Source organism: Myotis yumanensis, unplaced genomic scaffold (assembly GCF_028538775.1).
Source record: "Myotis yumanensis isolate MYYU_CA2020_CCGP unplaced genomic scaffold, mMyoYum1.0.hap1 SCAF_23, whole genome shotgun sequence".
Classification (NCBI taxonomy): domain Eukaryota; kingdom Metazoa; phylum Chordata; class Mammalia; order Chiroptera; family Vespertilionidae; genus Myotis; species Myotis yumanensis.
Window position 1 is genome coordinate 2196189 of NW_027223774.1, and position 17214 is coordinate 2213402.

Consider the following 17214-nt stretch of genomic DNA (forward strand, 5'->3'; position numbering starts at 1 on the left):
GGGAGGGCACTTGGGGATGACCAGGTTAGCTTGGGAAGGCAGCTGGGAGCAATCAGGCCAGCAGACAGAGGTGGTTAGGGGTGATCAGGCAGGCAGGAATGCAGAGGCGTTTAGAGGCAGTCAGGCAGGCAGGCAGGGGAGCAGTTAGTGGCATCAGGCAGGCAGGCAGAGTAGTTATGGGCGATCAGGCAGGCAAGCACGGGAGCAGTTAGGAGCATCAGGCATGCAGGCAGAGTAGTTAGGGACAGTCAGGAAGGCAGGCAGGGGAGCATTTATGGGCATCAGGCATGCAGGCAGAGTAGTTAGGGGCAATCAGGCAGGCAGGTAGGTGAGCGGTTAGGAGCCAGCATTCCTGGATTGTGAGAGGGATGTCCCCCAAGGGGTCCCAGACAGGAGAGGGTGCAGGCCAGGCAGAGGGACTCCTCCTCCCCCCCGTTCACAAATTTCATACACCGGACCTCTAGTTATGATATAAGAACGATGTATATTTCTCCCTTAAATCCTGCAGGGGGTGCCTTTTTCTCTGTCTCCCTGGGAGATTGGGGCTCTTTTCTCTCTGTGTGTCTCCTGTACTGTGAGTGTGAGTGTTGCTTTGTGTACATGAGGCAGGAAAGGGTGAGAGAGAGAAATCCCTAGAGAGACTGTGTCCATTGGTCAAGTCTCAGAAGTAGTTTGACTGGGCAACATGCCAGGCCTGTTCTTCCCATTGGACATTGTAATGCTTTATCTTCTCATTCCAGGTCGCCACACATGATCCAATAAGGAAACCAGTCACATCTACCATTACCATGGCTTCTGCTCCTCCTATGAGCTCTGTGTGAGGACTCACATGTCCCAGCCGTGTGAGCACAGTGAGCACGAAGAGCACATGGTGCTCACAGCACCCCTGACCTCTGTTCTGTAGTAACGTCCACTTTCCTCTCTCCCAGGAGGAAGCAGAGGCAGAGAGTGGGAAGCAACATCCCCAGACAGCACTAAGCTCACTCCTCAGTGACCTTGACACCAGATCAGAGCTGTGTGGTCCAGAGGTCTGAGTTCCCACCACCTGCCCTGTGCTCCTCCCTCTGCTCCTGTCACCATCCTGTGTCACAGATGAGGGAATGGGGTCCTGAGAACTCAATGCTGGGGGTGCCAGTGTCCTGAGCCCATGAGGGGGGAGGTGAGAGGAGGAACAGAGCTGGAGATGCAGGAGCTGAGGGTTATGGGGATTCACTCTCCCCTTCCTGTGCCACCTGCACTGCAGTTTCATAAGCTGCACCCATTGCTGCTGAAGGGAAAGGACATTTGGTGACTCTGGGATTTTTTAAAAACTGGAGTCTCCCTGCTTATACGTGGTAATGGTGTCAGGGGCCTATAGGGGCATGAAGACCCTGCCTCCGATGGACATTACTCACTGAACCCGCCCATGTCCATCTTAGGGCTGCATCTGAGGGACCCTTGTTATCTATAATAATAAAAGCATAATATGCTAATTAGACTGGACAGCCAAAGGAAGGCAGGTGGAGTGGTTAGGGCAAAGAGATAGGCAGGCAGAGTGGTTAGGGGTGATCAAACAGGCAGGCAAGTGATGAGGGGTGATCAGGCAGGTAGGCGAGTGGTTAGGAGCCAGTGGTGCCAGATTGTGAGAGGGTTGTCCGACTGCCAATTTAGGCCTGAGCGGGATTCTGCTCAGGCCTAAATTGGCAGTCAGACATCCCCCGGGCATCCCTGATCACGAGAGGGTGAAGGTGGGCTGATGGACCGCCCTTCCCGTGCACAGATTTTGTGCACCAGGCCTATAGTTTACTCATAAAAGCTCCCACAGCTTTGATGGGACGCCTGGCATATTCTGGGTGAAGTGGAGCTCAGAGCAGCAGCCTGATGCTCCTTCAGGGAGACAGTGGGCAGAGAGCGCCCCCTGCAGGAGGAGGGGCGGGGCCCAGTCCCAGGCCCAGGACTGGCTGTCAGGTCTCTGCCCCAGGGAGGAGTCTGGAGCATAGCAGCTCAGGGTTGGGGACTCCCCTTCTCCCTGGGGTTTCCCTTCTCCATCTCAGATTCCCTTTGGGTCCTCCTTCCCGGATACACATGAGGATGCCTCACTGCTCACTCCCATTGGGTGTCTGGTTTCAAGAGAAGCCAATCCGCCTTCCAAGATATAACCTCTCAGAGGACCCGCCTGGACTCAGATGGTCCCAGGACACCAAGGATGCGTGTCCTGAGGCTCCCCACCCTCCTCCAGCTGGGCCGGTGAGTGCGGGGTGGGAGGGGGCGGCGGTGCGAGGAGGAGCAAGGGGACCAGCCCCGGCCCTGCCCTCCGTCCGCCCCCCAGGCCCCCACTCCCTGAGGTATTTTTTCACCGTCATGTCCCGGCCCGGCCGCGGGGAGCCCCGCTTCCTCACCGTCGGCTACGTGGACGACACGCAGTTCGTGCGGTTCGACAGCGACGCCCCGAATCCGAGGATGGAGCCGCGGGCGCCGTGGATGCAGCAGCCGTGGGTGGAGCAGGAGAGGCCGGGGTATTGGGAGGAGCAGACGCTGAGGGCCAAGGGAACCGCACAGACTCACCGAGTGGGACTGAAGATCGCCCTTGGCTACTACAACCAGAGCGAGGACGGTGAGCCGCGCGCCGGGCCCGTCACGACCCCCCTCCCCACGGACGGGCCGGGGTCGCCCCAAGGGTCCGGGTCCGAGCGTCACCCCTAGGAGGCGGCTGGACCCGCTCGGCACCCACCCGGGAGGACCCCGCGGGGATTTTGACCGGATGTCACTTTCAGTTTTAGATTCAGTCCCTGCGGGCCGGTAGGGATGGGACTGACCTTGGGGGCGAGGTCAGGGTCTCACTCCATCCAGTGGATTAGTGGCTGCGAGTGGGACAGAGGGGCGCCTCCCCCGCGGGTACATGCTTATGCCTATGACCAGGCTGACTACCTCACCCTGACCTCCTGGACCGCGGCCACCATGGCGGCTCAGATCACCACCTGAGAGACCCACAGGCCCTCATGTCAGACCACAGGTCCCTCATGTCAGAACTGCAGAAGTGAGGCTCTGTCACCTCCGTCCTGTTCTGGTCACCAGAGCTGGTCACAGGTCCCAGGGGAGGGAGGCCCACCTGTGGGAGGGGTGGGCGGACCCATCACAGAAGAACAAGTGGGCAGGGATAGTGTGGATTCATCTTTGGAAAAACAAAACCCAAAAACCTGCACAGTGAGTGGGAAGTGAGAGAAGAAATGGAGAGCATTTTAATTAAAATATTTAACTAATGACTGCAAAGGGGAGGAAGAGGCGCCCTGTCAGCAGGAGGGGAGGGGGGCACCCTGAGGGCATGTGCCAGGCCTGAGGAGGTGAAGGTTGAGCCAGGCGGGTGTGTGAGGGCAGAGCCTCCCAGGGCCGCCCTGTGCACACAGCCAGGCTCTGAGGGGCAGGCACTGAGCTGGGTGGGAAGGGAGGGGCCGAGTGTTTAGAGCAGGGGTCCTCAAAATAAGGCCCGCGGGCCACATGCAAATACAAATATTGTATTTGTTCCCGTTTTGTTTTTTTACTTCAAAATAAGATATGTGCAGTGTGCATAGGAATTTGTTCATAGTTTTTTGTAAACTATAGTCCGGCCTATTGACATGCTTTGTGAACGGAGACCCTGAGGCAAGCTTGGCGTGCAGGATGAAGTTAGAGAAGCAGAGGGCTATTGCTAGTCAGGCAAGTAGCCAAGCCCCCAAAGCCCTCATGGCTTTTATTTGGGGAGTACAGCAAATAACAATGGCGTACAGCAAGTGACAATGACTAGCAGGCATGCTTATGAGATCATCTGAGCTGAGTTATACATTAAACTATTAATTTCCTATGTTATACAAAGACCCTTTCCACCTGCAGCAGTGCGCCCTCCCTGACTCTCCATGCCCTCATGGACTATTTATCACCTCAAGGAAAGTCCTGCCTCTGAACAATAAGTCTTGCGTGCAAGACTGTTATAACGTGGCCCGCTTGCAGGCCCCTGCCTTTTCCTGGCAGAGCGTCCTCTTCTACTTAACTTCTCATTCCACTTGTCCAGTGACACTGGCCTTCCAATGGTCTGAGGGACAGTGAACTGGCCTCCTGTTTAAAAAGTTTGAGGACCCCTGCTTTAGAGAGAGGGCAGGAGAGAGAGACTGAGGGAGAGAGACCCTTCTCCCGCTGGCCTCCTGCCCCCTGATGGGGGGGAGGGGACCTGCTCCTGGGGGAGCCTGTCTGGGAGCCTGCGCACTGTAGGGGGAGGGGTGGCGCCCCACCATCTGATCCCCCACTTGGGGCAGAGGCTGACAGGATGATGGTCAGAGAGCCTGGGGGACTGCTGCCCTGGCGGGACCGCCCAGCTACTATCACCGCCCTAGGGCCACAGAGTCCTGGGCGCTGGTAATGGGCAAGGGCCATGCTTGTCCCTTGGAGGACACCAGTCCCCGCATCTCTCCTTCCTGGGGCGCCCTCCCTCCCCCTACCCCTCCCTTCTTGCGCAGTCTCTAAGGAAGAGAGAAATCACTGGGAAACGACCTCCTGTGAGAATTAACCAAAACATATATAAACACAGTGTGAATGTGTGTGTGTGTGCGTGTGTGTATGCTTGTATGCGTGTGCATGTGTGTATATAAATATGTCTGTGTGTGTGTGTGTGTGTGTGTGTGTGTGATCTCATGTGAGTGTCACTCAGGTGCCTGTTGGGATGTGATCACACCTTCAGCGCCAATAAAAACAGGACAGAGCAGGGCGGGCTGGGCCACAGCGCTCACTTCCTCGCCGCCCATCCTCCCCGCGGGGCCGCCGCCAACCCCGAGGACCCTCCGCTCAGACGCCGGGGGCAGGGGCGGTGGGGGAGGGGGCTGCGCGTGAGTGCCTGCGGCCCGGGGTCAGGAAGGGGCAGCTGAACCGGGGTCCCCACAGCCGCACGGGGAGCCCCTGGCGTCCCCTCAGCCAGGACCCTAACTCCGACCTTGACCCCGACCCCGACTCAGGCTCGTAGCTGCCTGGGGCCGCTCCGGCGTCGGGGGGCTCGGCCGAGGGGCGGGAGCGGCGGCGCTGGCGTCGGGGCGCTCACCGGGGTGCGGGGGGCACCGGCCCAACCTCAGCCGCCGGCGGGGCGGGCGCAGGCCCAGCTCTCCCCGCGGCGCCCGGGCCGCGTCCCCAGAAGGGCTCACGCCGGGCCCCGCGGTCGCCCCTGCTGCTCGCTGGTCGCCGGGTCTGGGGGCTGCGCGCCCCGGGGCCCCAGACGCGTGCGCGGGTCGGACCCGGAGCCGGACTTCCCTCCCCCAAGCCCGGGCCCCCGGGACCCCGACAGGCCGAGGCCCAGGAGCCGAGGAAGGACGGCGGACCACGTCCAGGACGCGGGAGGAGGGACCGGCCTGTACCAGGATGGACAGTCGGGCGGCCGGGGACCCGGAAAGGAGGCTGCGCGGCTCCCAGCAGCTCTGTGTGTCTGAGTCCTGGGCGGGTCCTTCCCTCGCGTCCCGGGCGCTGTGTCCCCAGAGGCGGCGGGTGCTGGGAGCGGCGTGCGCTGTGCTGTCTCCATGGACGCTCAGGGGACGGGCCTGCGCTGGGCGATGGCGAGTCCCAGAGACGCGGTCGGTGACTCAGAGCAGGAGCCGCTCCATGTGGAGGGGAAGGGGCTTCTCTCACCAACAGAGTCACCTCCTCCCCAAGTCGCCACGCGCCTGGGGGCCGCCCTCCTCTCAGTCTCACAGCGGGAGGCCTGTTGGAGGGGACGCGGCTGCAGACACCCCCGCCTCCCTCCCTCCCGCTCCACCCTGTCCCCGTGGGAACCGGCCCCGGGCCCCTCAGCAAGGCCACCAGCTCTGGCTCCCGGGGGAGCCCCCTCTTCCTGAGAGAGGGAGCGGCTCCCTCCTGCTGAGCACAGTTTTCAATGAGAAAAGGAGCCGCACTGATCAACTGTCCTGATCACAGAGGGAGAGGCCATGGCCGCACACACAGCCCAGAACGCGCAGGATCCTGCGAAATGGGTGCCTGTGGGGTCAGTGCCCTGAGGCTCACACTCAGGGAGAACGCATTTCAATTATGGGGACAACACACACACATTATAGAGAAAACAAACAACACCCCCACTTTAAAGCCTTGAGTTTGGGCTCTGGGAGGCGTGGCCTTTGGGGTGAACATGCCATTTGCTGCCCCTGTTGGCGCCCGAAGGTGTGGCTGCAGGAGCCGCCTCCCTCCCGCGGGGGGCGCTCTGCACAGGGAACTCGCCACAGGCCAGCGACTCAGGTGAAGCTTTAAAGGCCCAGGAGCTCCGGGCGGACGCTTCCCACTCAGCTCCCGGGGCTCCTCACACTAAGGTGCCCCGCAGGCGGGGAGCTGCAGGAGGCAGATGGGGGAGGGGTCAGAGGCCCCACCTCCACAGGGGTCATGGCAACGAGACCCCAGCTTCCCCCTCATCCCCCCGCAGACTCCCTCGGGGAGAAGCAACCAGGTGTGGGGACCAGAACCCCAAAGGGAAGAGGAGCCTCCTGTGCTGCCCGCAGCCAGAGCTGGGGACCCGGAGCCGCGTTCACCCCGCGGAGGCGCCGGCACCTCACTCCTGGGAGGGGCCCCCGCGGGTCGGGGCCCAGGAGGAGCCGCCCCAGCACCAGGCCGGGCTCCTGGGCCGCTGGTCCCGCTCTGGGGCCTGAAGGGGGCAGCGCCACCCCCGCTGCTGCGCTCAGGGCTCAGCAGGTCTGAGGTCCGCCCTCTCCTGGGACCGTCCTCAGGGCGAGGACTTTGGGGGGGGAAGCCTCGCTGGGCCCCGGGCGCCACGGATGGGATCCCGGGCCGCGGCCATCCACAGACCAAGTCTGAACTGAGAGCTGGGCAGACGGGCCGCTCTGCTCCCGGGAAGCGGCGGGGAAGCTGGACGAGCTGCTGGAGACCCGCACAGGCACAGCCCGGAGCCGCGCAGTCCTGCGGGGAGTGGGTGGGAGAGGCGGGTCCTGGGGGAGGACGCACCCCGACAGGGAGGAGCTGTGCCCCTTGAGCAGCAGGTGCCCGAGCCCTGGGCCGCCCGCGGCAGCTGGAGAGGAGGCTCAGGGGACCCATCCCTGCCTCTGGGCCGCACTTGGAACTCAAGGCCAAGTCCCACCTGCAGCCTGAGCTGCTACAGACTCTGGGCGGCTGCGGGCCCAGCAGGCCTGGCCACAGGCGAGTCCCAGGCTGCCCTGAGGGCCCTGCAGACCCGAGAGCGGTGGGGGGGGGGGGGTGCAGGGGGCGCTCAGGCGCGTCGGGCCTTGGTGTTGCCTGGGGGGCTGAGGGCAGCCGCGCATCGCAGGGGAGGCCCCGGCAGAGGGCATCCCGACCACAGGCTGCTTCTGTGACCCCGGGGTCTGAAGACTCCGGGACCCCGTGGGCACCCCGCTGCAGCTCAGGACCCAGGAGCCGCCTGGGCGTCGACCAGTTCCCTCCCCAGGGAGGCCCCCAGCCTGGACCTGCCTGGTCCCCGTGTCCTGTCCACGTTTGGGGGGCGGGTCCTGGGACTCGGCCTCGCAGCCAGTGCAGGGGCTCCTCCCGAAGGGTGCCGGGGAAGGGGACATGGAGCAGAAGGGCCGAAAATAAATCAGGGACACAGCCCACAACCCCCGGGTCCCAGCAGCAGCAGCAGAGATGGTGGCAGAGCCCCCCAGCTCTCCCTGCGGGCCCGGCCTGGGCAGCAGGAGGCCCCCGTCCCCCCAAACCACTCGCCCCTGGGCCTGGTTGCTGACATCAACAGTGTGTTTCCCCTCCCTCTGACTGATACTCCCATCATTTCCTTTCATCTTTCCCAAACCGATGGATTTTAATTTCTATTTTTCTTATTCCACATTCTCATTATTGCTCACATGTGTTTACTACAAATATACTTGTTTGACGTTTGTATTTCTTCTTTTCCACATTATTTCCTCATGTGCGTTACTTGTGGAGTGGGTGGTGGATGCTGTTAGATATTGGATTTCAGAGAGAAGGAGAAGCAGCCCCCACGGGAACTGGTCTGACACACGAGGCATCAGTGCTGTTGGGAGCTGGCCCGGAGCTCACAGCTGGGCCGGGTTCCTCTCCTGCTGGACACAAGTCACCTCTCAGAGCGTCACCCTCAGACCCGGCCGCTCTGAGACCCTGACAAGGGAGACAGAGCAACACCCACTCCCTGCGTCTAAACACAGGCACACACAGGGTCCCACGCTGCTCACAGAGGACCACACAGATCCCTGCGCTGGCTCCAGGCAGCGAGGCTGCTTCTCCCCAGCGGCCCCTCCACCCTCGCTGCAGGCGGCCTTGTCCCTAGATGGTCACTGAGCTGCCCACCCATAGAGCTGCCCCTCCTGACACCACCATCTAGAGCAGCCTGCTCCCCAGACCCTCCCCCAGGCCACCCATCCAGAGCCCACACCCTAGATGTGTCCTCTCTCCCCCCTTCCCACTAGGATGCCCCATGGTCTCCGTGGGATGCGTTCTCCCTCCAGCAATGATGATGAACCCACCTCCTCTGCCCACAGGGAGCCTCCTGGCCTTTGGCTGAGGAACACTGGGCCACGGGACCCTTCTCTGTCAACATCTTTGTGCATCTCTGACTTTGATTCTGGCCCTGAGTTTGTATCTCGGGGGTGTGAGGTTGACATTAAAAAGTTTCATGTTTTCCTTCATGGCTTTTCATCTTTGGGTCTTGGATGGAGAAATTTTCATTACACAACTGTAAAGATTTCATATATAATTTCATCTGGGGGAGAGCATTCCAAGGGCGAAGGGAAACAGAATTGTTAGAATGTTGGGGGGAAGTTAAGGGGAGGAGCAGTAGGTAAGGGATTCTAGGGTGGAATCTACAGGTGACCTCCTCTGCTTTATGTTCTATAAGTATGTGCGGGGCCTACAGGGAGCTGCTGTCTGTTGGGTTTAATATCCATTTTCTCTTGCGGTAAAGCCCTGTGTGCCTGCCCATGTTCACCAGGTGAACAAACACAACACCAAAGTCCCAGGTGATGGACACAGGATGGCTGCAGTGAGGAGCGTTAGTGAACCCTTCACCCTTAAGGGGTAACTCACATTTGAGTTCATGCCTGTGCAGCTCGGTGTTAAATGCATATTAATTACACTCTCCTGGCAGCTGTGAGTGAGGGTGTATCTGACACCCACACACACCACTGAAGTCAGTGACACATGAAAACCCATGGCTTCCACGTGAAGACAACTGTCACCTCCATCCATCTATGAGCCACACGGTGTCCTGTGGGGGCAGAGACTGGAAACTAAGAGCATTTAGCCGGGCGCTGTCTCATGTGGCAGCTCCACGACCCCCATGGCGGCTGAATTAAAGGTCCATGACATGCAAGTCCCCCTGCTCGGCACAGGAGCCACCTGCCAAGGGCTCAGTGGCCACAGAAGCTGGTGGCTGCCACGTAGGAGGAACCGACACAGAGCGAGTCCTCGCTCACAGAATGTCCTGCTGGACAGACTGCTCTACACGGTGCCTGGACCTCAGGTCAGAGCACTCGGCCCATTTGCATTAAAGGGCCTGGTCTGGCCAGTGCAGCCAGTGGGGTGAGCGCTGTTCTGGGCACTAAGAGGTTTCAGGTGTGACCCCGGGTCAGAGCACGTAGGGGAGCCAACCATTCAGGGATTCTCTCTTGCATCCACGTTCCTCTCTTTCTCCCTCTTCCTTCCGCTCTCTCTAATGCCAATAAAAACTTATTTTTAAAATTCAAAGGAATAAAATAAAAGGGCCAAGATGGCTTCTCCTGCAGACACATCAGGTTTCTGTCTGGGATGTGAGCGCACACTCAGCTGGGGTGGAGAAACCACATGGGTGTCTGTGGGCCTGGTGTCTTCAGGCACAAACTGCTCCCTGTCCCAGAGGGGACACCCCTGTCCCTCCACCTCCCTCCCAGGCTGAGGACATTCCCTGTCAGATTTCCAGGGTGAGCTCTCTTCTAGAAGGTCCCAGGGGCAGTGCTGTGAGCTCAGTTTTGGGGTGCAGGGATCCCCTCCCTAATGCAGAGGGATTCTGGGAAGAGAAGAGGAGGGAAAGGCAGGGACAGTTGGGATTCTCTCCCTGGTTTATCCTGATCAACCTTTCTCAAAGTGTGGTCTGTGGAACCCTGAAGTATCTGAGAGCCTTTCCCGGGAGGTGGGGGGTCAGCACTGTTACAGGAGATGAAGGACATCCTCGCCTTTTCACTCCGCTGACATGGGCGCTGAGGCCAAGCTCAGCATGAATGGGCTGACACCCGACCTCCATGGTCCTTCCTCTTCCCCAGCACTGACCTGCAGAGAGAAGACAGACAGAGCACAAAACCAGTTTCACTTTTACATGACACAACATGGGTGAAGGAGGTGAAATTATTATCATTACTGAAGCCTCATCCTTCCATCCACATTTTTAAAACATCATGGCCTCCAGTGGAGATGCCCCAAAGGTGAAAGCAGTGCCTGCATAGCCCACACCCACAGGACAATGACCACCACCCTCCCAACAACCAGCACTCAGAGCCGCCTGGAATCCGCCCAACAGGATCCTACAGCAGCCACAGACTCAGCCACAGAGAGCAGACAGCTGGCTGCTGGAGGGCAGGGGAGGGACTGGGCACAGCAGGTGAAGGAGGAGGAAACACAACATGGTCCTTACAGTGTGGTCATGGGGAGGGAAAGGACAGCACAGGGAACACAGCCAATCACATTGTACCAACTACATGTGAGATCACGTGGTACTAGATGTATGGGGGTGATCACTGTATAAGTTATATGAATGTCTATCCAGAGTTGTACACCTAAACTCATACAATATTGTACATCAACTATATTTGAAAAATTAAAAATATTATTAAAAAGAAGACATATGTATGTTGCATTCATTACACAAATGGATTAATTTCTTAACTGTCTTTAATAAAAATGGAGGATAAAAAAACCTTAGACGATGGCCTGGGAAGTACACAAAAAACACTTCTGCCACATTCCCAAGTCTCATGTACCAGGGAGATCATGTGTGGGCGCTGAGCTAGCCTCTTTCTCATGGGATCCCATGTTTACTTTTCTAAAAATTATATTTTATTGATTTTTTACAGAGAGGAAGGGAGAGGGATAGAGAGTTAGAAACATTGATGACAGAGAAACATTCATCAGCTGCCTCCTGCACACCTCCTACCGGTTAGGGCCCATGTTTACATTAAAAAACAAAAATTGAGCCCTCGCTGGTTTGTCTCTATGGTTGGAGCATAGGTCTCCGGAACGTAGGGTCCCAGGTTTGATTCAGGTCGAGGTCACAAGCCCAGGATGTGGTCTCAATTCCCAGTAGGGGACGTGCAGGAGGCAGCAGATCCATGATTCTCTCTCACTATGGTTGTTTCTATCTCTCTCTCCCTCTCCCTTCCTCTCTGATATCAATAAAAATATATTTTAAAAAATTTGATTTCAGAGAGGAACTGAGAGGGAGACAGAGATGGAAACATCCATGATGGGAGAGAACCACGGATAGGCCGCCTCCTGAATGCCCCACACTGGGGATCTAGCCTGCAAACCTGCAGGAGCCTCACCGGGAATAGAACCCTGGCCTCCTGGATCATAGGTCAATGCTCAGCCACTGAGCCACACCCGGCCTGGCCCATGTTTACGTAACAGAACGAATGGCACAGACACTAGTATTGCTGAGATTGGGTGAACTGGCTCACACTTTCTCAATAATGAACATGAGTGCCCAAGCTGGTTTGGCCCGGTGGGTAGAGCATCAGCCTCCAGACTGAAGGTCTGATTCCAGTCAAGGGCACATGTCCGAGTGGTGGGCCCAATCTCCAATGTGGGCCCAATCCCCGATGGGGCGAGCAGGAGGAGGCCAATCAAATATTCTCCCTCATCATTCATGTTTCTATCTCTCTCCCTCCCTCTCCTTTCTCTCTGAAATCAACAAAAATATATTTTTTTTAAAAATGAATGTGAGCTTCTCCCTTCAGGAAATATCACTTGGCAGGTGACAACTGACAGTCCTGTTGTCTTGATACAATGTCAGCCCCCAAGAGAAAACCAGAATTTTGGAACAAGGGGTGTCCCACCACGTGAGCTAGACCGCTCCCCAGTGCTGACACGCTTGCCTAGGGGGCTCTGTGGGAACAGCAACACCTGTGAGCTTTGATGACGTGATTCAATGCATCAGCACGGGAAGGTCTCTAGGACTTAGAGACACAAGGCATCACTTTACATAACCTGCATGAGGACAAGAGCCACCCAGCAAGACAGCCCTGGGGACGGTGACAGAACAGAACAGAAACTATTCAATATTCCCCAGCCAGCGGGGCTCGGTGGTTGAACATTGATCTATGAACCAGGAGGTCAGAGCTCAACTTTTTGTCAGAGCACATGCCTGTGTTGTGGGCTCCATCCCCAGTGTGGGGCGTGTAGGAGGCAACCGATCAATGATTATTTCTTATTATTGATATTTCTATCTCTCTCGACATCTTCCTTCTTCTCTGAAATCAATATAATATATATATATTTTTAAATACATGACTCCTGTTACCATCTCACAGGCAGTGAGCATGCGACATGGATTAATAACTGTCTCACCCTGTGGGATCCGTGAGGGTCACTATGATGACGTCACCACACACACAAGGTTATCTGGGCGCCTGCCTGTGTGTGAGGCCGCACAGAGATGGTGACACCAAAACCTTGGAAAGTCCCTGAACAGCACAGCGCCTGGGCCCGGCCTCGGGGACAGTGTGACGGGCGCCCCGCGCAGGCGGAGAGGCAGGACCGAGTCCCAGGGCCCAGGCCTGCGCTCAGGGCTCCGCAGGGACAGAGTCTGGGGGTGCAGCTCCGTGACGCGGCCCCGTTTCTCACTCCCATTGGCTGAGCGGTTTCCAGAGCAGCCAATCAGCGTCCCCGTGGCTCCCGGTAGTAACTCCTCCGCGGAAGCGCGCGGACTCAGATGGTCCCCCTGACGCCGAGGATGCGGGTCATGCGCCCCCCCACCCTCCTCCTGCTGCTCTCGGGGGCGCTGGTCCTGACCCCCAGCTGGGCCGGTGAGTGCGGGGTCGCAGGAGGCGGCGGTGCGGGAGGAGCGAGGGGACCCGGCGGGGGCGCGAGGCCGGGAAGGCGCGTGTCCAGCCCCGGCGCTGCCCCCCGTCCGCCCCCCAGGCCCCTACTCCCTGCGGTATTTCTACACCAGCGAGTCCCGGCCCGGCCGCGGGGAGCCCCGCTTCCTCATCGTCGGCTACGTGGACGACACGCAGTTCGTGGGGTTCGACAGCGACGCCCCGAACCCGAGGATGGAGCCGCGGGCGCCGTGGATGCAGCAGCCGGGGGTGGAGCAGGAGAGGCCGGGGTATTGGGAGAAGCAGACTCTGAGGGCCAAGGGCAACGCACAGACTTTCCGAAGGAGCCTGCAGACCCTGCGCGGCTACTACAACCAGAGCGAGGACGGTGAGCCGCGCGCCGGGCCCGTCACGACCCCCCTCCCCACGGACGGGCCGGGGTCGCCCCGAGGGTCCGGGTCCGAGCGTCACCCCGAGGCGGCGGGACCCGCCCGGCCCCCACCCGGGAGGAGCCGCGGGGACTTGGACCCGATTTCACTTTCAGTTTTAGATTCAGTGCCCGCGGGGCGGGCGGGGGGGGGCTGACCGCGGGGCGGGGCTGACCGCGGGGGGGGGCTGACCGCGGGGCGGGGCTGACCGCGGGGCGGGGTCAGGGTCTCACACCATCCAGAGGATGTATGGCTGCGACCTGGGACCCGATGGGCGCCTCCTCCGCGGGTACGACCAATACGCCTACGATGGCGCCGACTACATCGCCCTGAACGAGGACCTGACCTCCTGGACCGCGGCCGACACGGCGGCTCAGATCACCAAGCGCAAGTGGGAGGCGGCCGGTGATGCAGAGCGTTATAGGAGCTACCTGGAGGGGGAGTGCCCGGAGTGGATCCGCCTTTACCTGGAAAAAGGGAAGGAGACCCTGCAGCGCGCAGGTACCAGGGCCCTGGGGCCGCCCCCTCTCCCCGGGGCTGGGGCTCCTACAAGGAGATAGGACAGGGGGTCAGTGTCGGACACCCCTCCTTGGGGTCAGGGAGGGAGCCCCCTGGATGTCAGGTCAGGTACCAAGGGTCCCCCCTCTCTCAGGGACAGTTAGGGGTGCAGGCTCTCCTGGGGTGCAGGGAGACCCCCCTGAAATAGCCCATCAGCGGTCCCCATGGGCCCTGCAAGGGCTCTGGGACCCACGGGGACCTTCTCTCTCAGGCCTTGTGCGCTGCCCACACCCACTGTGTCTGAGGCCTGACCCCCGCTTTTCTGAGTCACATGGCCTCCTGCCCTGGGCTGTGTCTCTCTGATTCTAGAACTTTCTAAAGACTAGGAGGGCCTTCCAGGTGCCACTGTCCAGGCTGGTGTGTAGGCTGTGTGCTCCCTCCCCCACCCAGGTGTCTGTCCACTCTCAGGATGGTCACTGGGCGCTGCTGGAGTGCCCCATGGCCGATGCAAAGTTCCTGCATTTTCTCTCCTCCCCTCAGACCCTCCAAAGGCACACGTGACCCACCACCCCGTCTCTGCCCGTGAGGTCACCCTGAGGTGCTGGGCCCTGGGCTTCTACCCTGCGGACATCAGCCTGACCTGGCAGCGTGACGGGGAGGACCAGACCCAGGACATGGAGCTGGTGGAGACCAGGCCTGCGGGGGACGGCACCTTCCAGAAGTGGGCGGCCGTGGGGGTGCCCCCTGGAGAGGAGCAGAGATACACGTGCCATGTGCAGCACGAGGGGCTGCCCGAGCCCCTGACCCTGAGATGGGGTGAGGAGGGGCCCTGGGCGCAGAGCCTCTTCTCAGGGCAGCAGGGGCCCTGGGGGACCTCAGTGGGGTCGGGGCTTAGGCCTGGGGTCAGGGCCCTCACCCTCCCTTCCCTTCTCCCCCCAGAGCCGCCTTCTCAGACCTTCATCATCATCATGGGCATCGCTGGGGGCCTGGTTCTGCTGGGAGCCGTGGCTGGAGCTGTGATGTGGGGGAGGAGGCTCTCAGGTGGGCAGGGTGGGGTCTGAGTGTCTGTCCCACTGGGGGTTCAAGCCCAGGTAGACGTGTGTCACACCTCTTTCATGGGAAGCACCATCCCCGCACGTGTGATGGCCAGTGTGGGGCTCTGTGCTCACACTTACTCTGTAGTGAGGCCCGTGGGAAAATGAGGGACCCACTTATCACCTGATGATGCTGGTGGTGGGGACCCCGTTCCCAGCAGTCCCAGGTCAGAGGGCAGGTCCCTGCTGAGCACAGACCTCCAGGAGGGCGGTGGGTCCAGACCCCACACATGCACTTCCCTCAGTTTCCCTGATCCTGCCCTGGGTCTATACACAGGGTTCTGGAAACTTCTCTGGGGCCCAGGACTAGGGTTTCCTTTAGGACCTCATGGCCCTGCCTCCTCCCTGGTCTCTCACGGGATGTTTTCTTCCCGCAGGTGGAAAAGGAGGGAGCTACTCTCAGGCTGCCAGTAAGTATGGAGGGGGACCCCTGAGGCCCTGTGACAGTGCAGATGGGAGCCATAGGGGACCCCACCCCCCCATAGTTCCTCCTTAGTCTCCTGCCCTGGGGCTCTGACCCTCTCCTGGCGTGTTTCCCCCTCTCCCCCCCAGACAGTGACAGCGCCCAGGGCTCGGATGTGTCTCTCTCGGCTTCTAAAGGTGAGACCCTGCCTGGGGAGGGGTGGTCAGAGGGGAGGACTCGGTGGTGGGGAGTCTGTGGGACACTGTGAGCATGAAGTGGGCTTTGAGAATGTCACCAGTTACTGCCACTGACCTGAATCTGTTCATAATGCTTGTCCTCCACAGCGTGAGGCAGCTGCCTTGTGGGGACTGAGTGATGGAAGATGTTCACGCTCCCACTTCCGGACTCAAGAACCTCTGATTTGGGGGCTGGCCTGCTCTGCTCCCCACACTTTCCTGTCAGCAGAGGCAGGATGGGCCCTCCCCATCCCTGCTTTACTCCCTGGTGCTCTGAGCTGCAACTTCCTGCTTTGTATTGAAATGAGACTGTGGATTGACCTCGTTTTAATTCTTGCTGTGACTGGTGACGGGTAATTAAAGGAGACCCTTTGATTAATTATTTTCTCAGTGGAAATAAATGGAAGCACCGAGGATTCTGCGGATTTCTGTGTATTTTGTGCTCTTTGCAGGGGGGATGGGAGAGGCTGTAAGGATGGGGTGTGGTCGGGGCCTGTGCTCAGGTGGTGCTCAGTGCATCGTGGGTTTGACGTGGTCACTCAATCAGGTCACCTCTCTGCTCCTCTTACCTTGTCCCTCAGTGTTCCCTGTCCCACCAGGGCCTGTGCTCACAGGGACACACAGGCCTTTTCATTTGTTCGAATGAATCACATCTCCAGGCCCCTCTTCATCCAAGGCTCAGGTCTGGGTCAGGCCCTCAGAACCTCTCTTCTGGGTGTTTGTTGTTTCTTTGCTTTTGTGGATATGATGCCTGTTACTGTGTTTGCGTAGGAGTTTTGGTCTCATTCTCTGGGTGTCCCCGTCTGACAGTATCAGGGCTCATTTTTGCCGTCATTGTCCCGCTGGCCCAGGGGTCCCTGCACACAGGACTCTGGTTGGAGAGATACATTTCAGCCTCCTCCTGCTCTTGCCTCCTTCTAGGGCCTGAAGGTTCCAACCCTCTGATCAGCTTGGTCATTCTGGGGACCAGCCCCCACCCTAACTCTCTCCAGGACCCTCAGCCAAGAGCCATCTCATCAGCATCCCAAAGACACTTGTCACTCAGGAGATGCCCAGGGTTTTAGGAGCTCAGTGCCAGGAGCCAGGGGCAAAGACCAGACACTTTCTCAGATCCATTAATAGCAACAGTGACCCAATAATTGAAGATGCTGGCACTTTACTAGAGTCCCACCTACTTATGAACACTGTGTCCAATCCATCGTCCGTTGAAGATGGTTACATGACCCGGACACTACGAAAATTGCCCAACAGTTGTAGTCAGAGGAGAAATTGAATTCAGCCCTAATGTGATATTGCTGCCCACCTCCCAGCATTGAGAATGACAGAGTCAGACAAAACCAATTGTTCACAAGAATGTGGACTCGTTCTGTCTCATATATTCCTGGTGGGAAAGTAAGTTGTTCCAAACCTGGTGGAAAATGCATTGGCCGCACTCCCTGCACCTAGAGACCGAGAGCAGGATGGGGTGTCAGGGGGAGTCAGAGGCTGAGCGTCACCGACAGGATGACAGGAGATCACACATGGGACGAGGGAGAGAGTGAAAGGCTCAGAAGGACGGATGGACCAAACGGAGAG

At 59.0% G+C, this 17214-nt stretch overlaps 2 protein-coding genes across 3 annotated transcripts in view; one reads left to right on the forward strand and one right to left on the reverse strand.

The window, feature by feature from the left end:
- Positions 1 to 17214, reverse strand: part of LOC138999567 (saoe class I histocompatibility antigen, A alpha chain-like) — a 372085-nt gene that overhangs the window by 179877 nt on the left and 174994 nt on the right. The gene's annotated exons all lie outside the window — the stretch shown is intronic.
- On the forward strand, positions 12876 to 16064 carry LOC138999552 (patr class I histocompatibility antigen, B-2 alpha chain-like). 2 transcript variants are annotated; one of them, XM_070401703.1, is made up of 8 exons: positions 12877 to 12968; positions 13084 to 13368; positions 13634 to 13909; positions 14447 to 14722; positions 14846 to 14947; positions 15378 to 15410; positions 15553 to 15600; positions 15748 to 16064. In XM_070401703.1, the coding sequence occupies exons 1-8, from the start codon at positions 12896 to 12898 to the stop codon at positions 15750 to 15752; spliced, it is 1098 nt and encodes a 365-aa protein (XP_070257804.1). In that variant the 5' UTR covers positions 12877 to 12895; the 3' UTR covers positions 15753 to 16064. The 2 variants fall into 2 exon arrangements, with proteins under 2 accessions (XP_070257805.1, XP_070257804.1); XM_070401704.1 differs by lacking the exon at positions 15553 to 15600 and having other exon boundaries at positions 12876 to 12968.

Excerpts from the sequence above, each read along its gene's own strand:
- LOC138999552 (XM_070401703.1), top strand. The coding sequence starts at position 12,896 with ATGCGGGTCATGCGCCCCCCCACCCTCCTCCTGCTGCTCTCGGGGGCG. Across the intron at positions 13,910-14,446 it reads GGAGACCCTGCAGCGCGCAG|ACCCTCCAAAGGCACACGTG; the intron begins GTACCAGGGCCC and ends TCCTCCCCTCAG. Across the intron at positions 15,411-15,552 it reads GAGCTACTCTCAGGCTGCCA|ACAGTGACAGCGCCCAGGGC; the intron begins GTAAGTATGGAG and ends TCTCCCCCCCAG.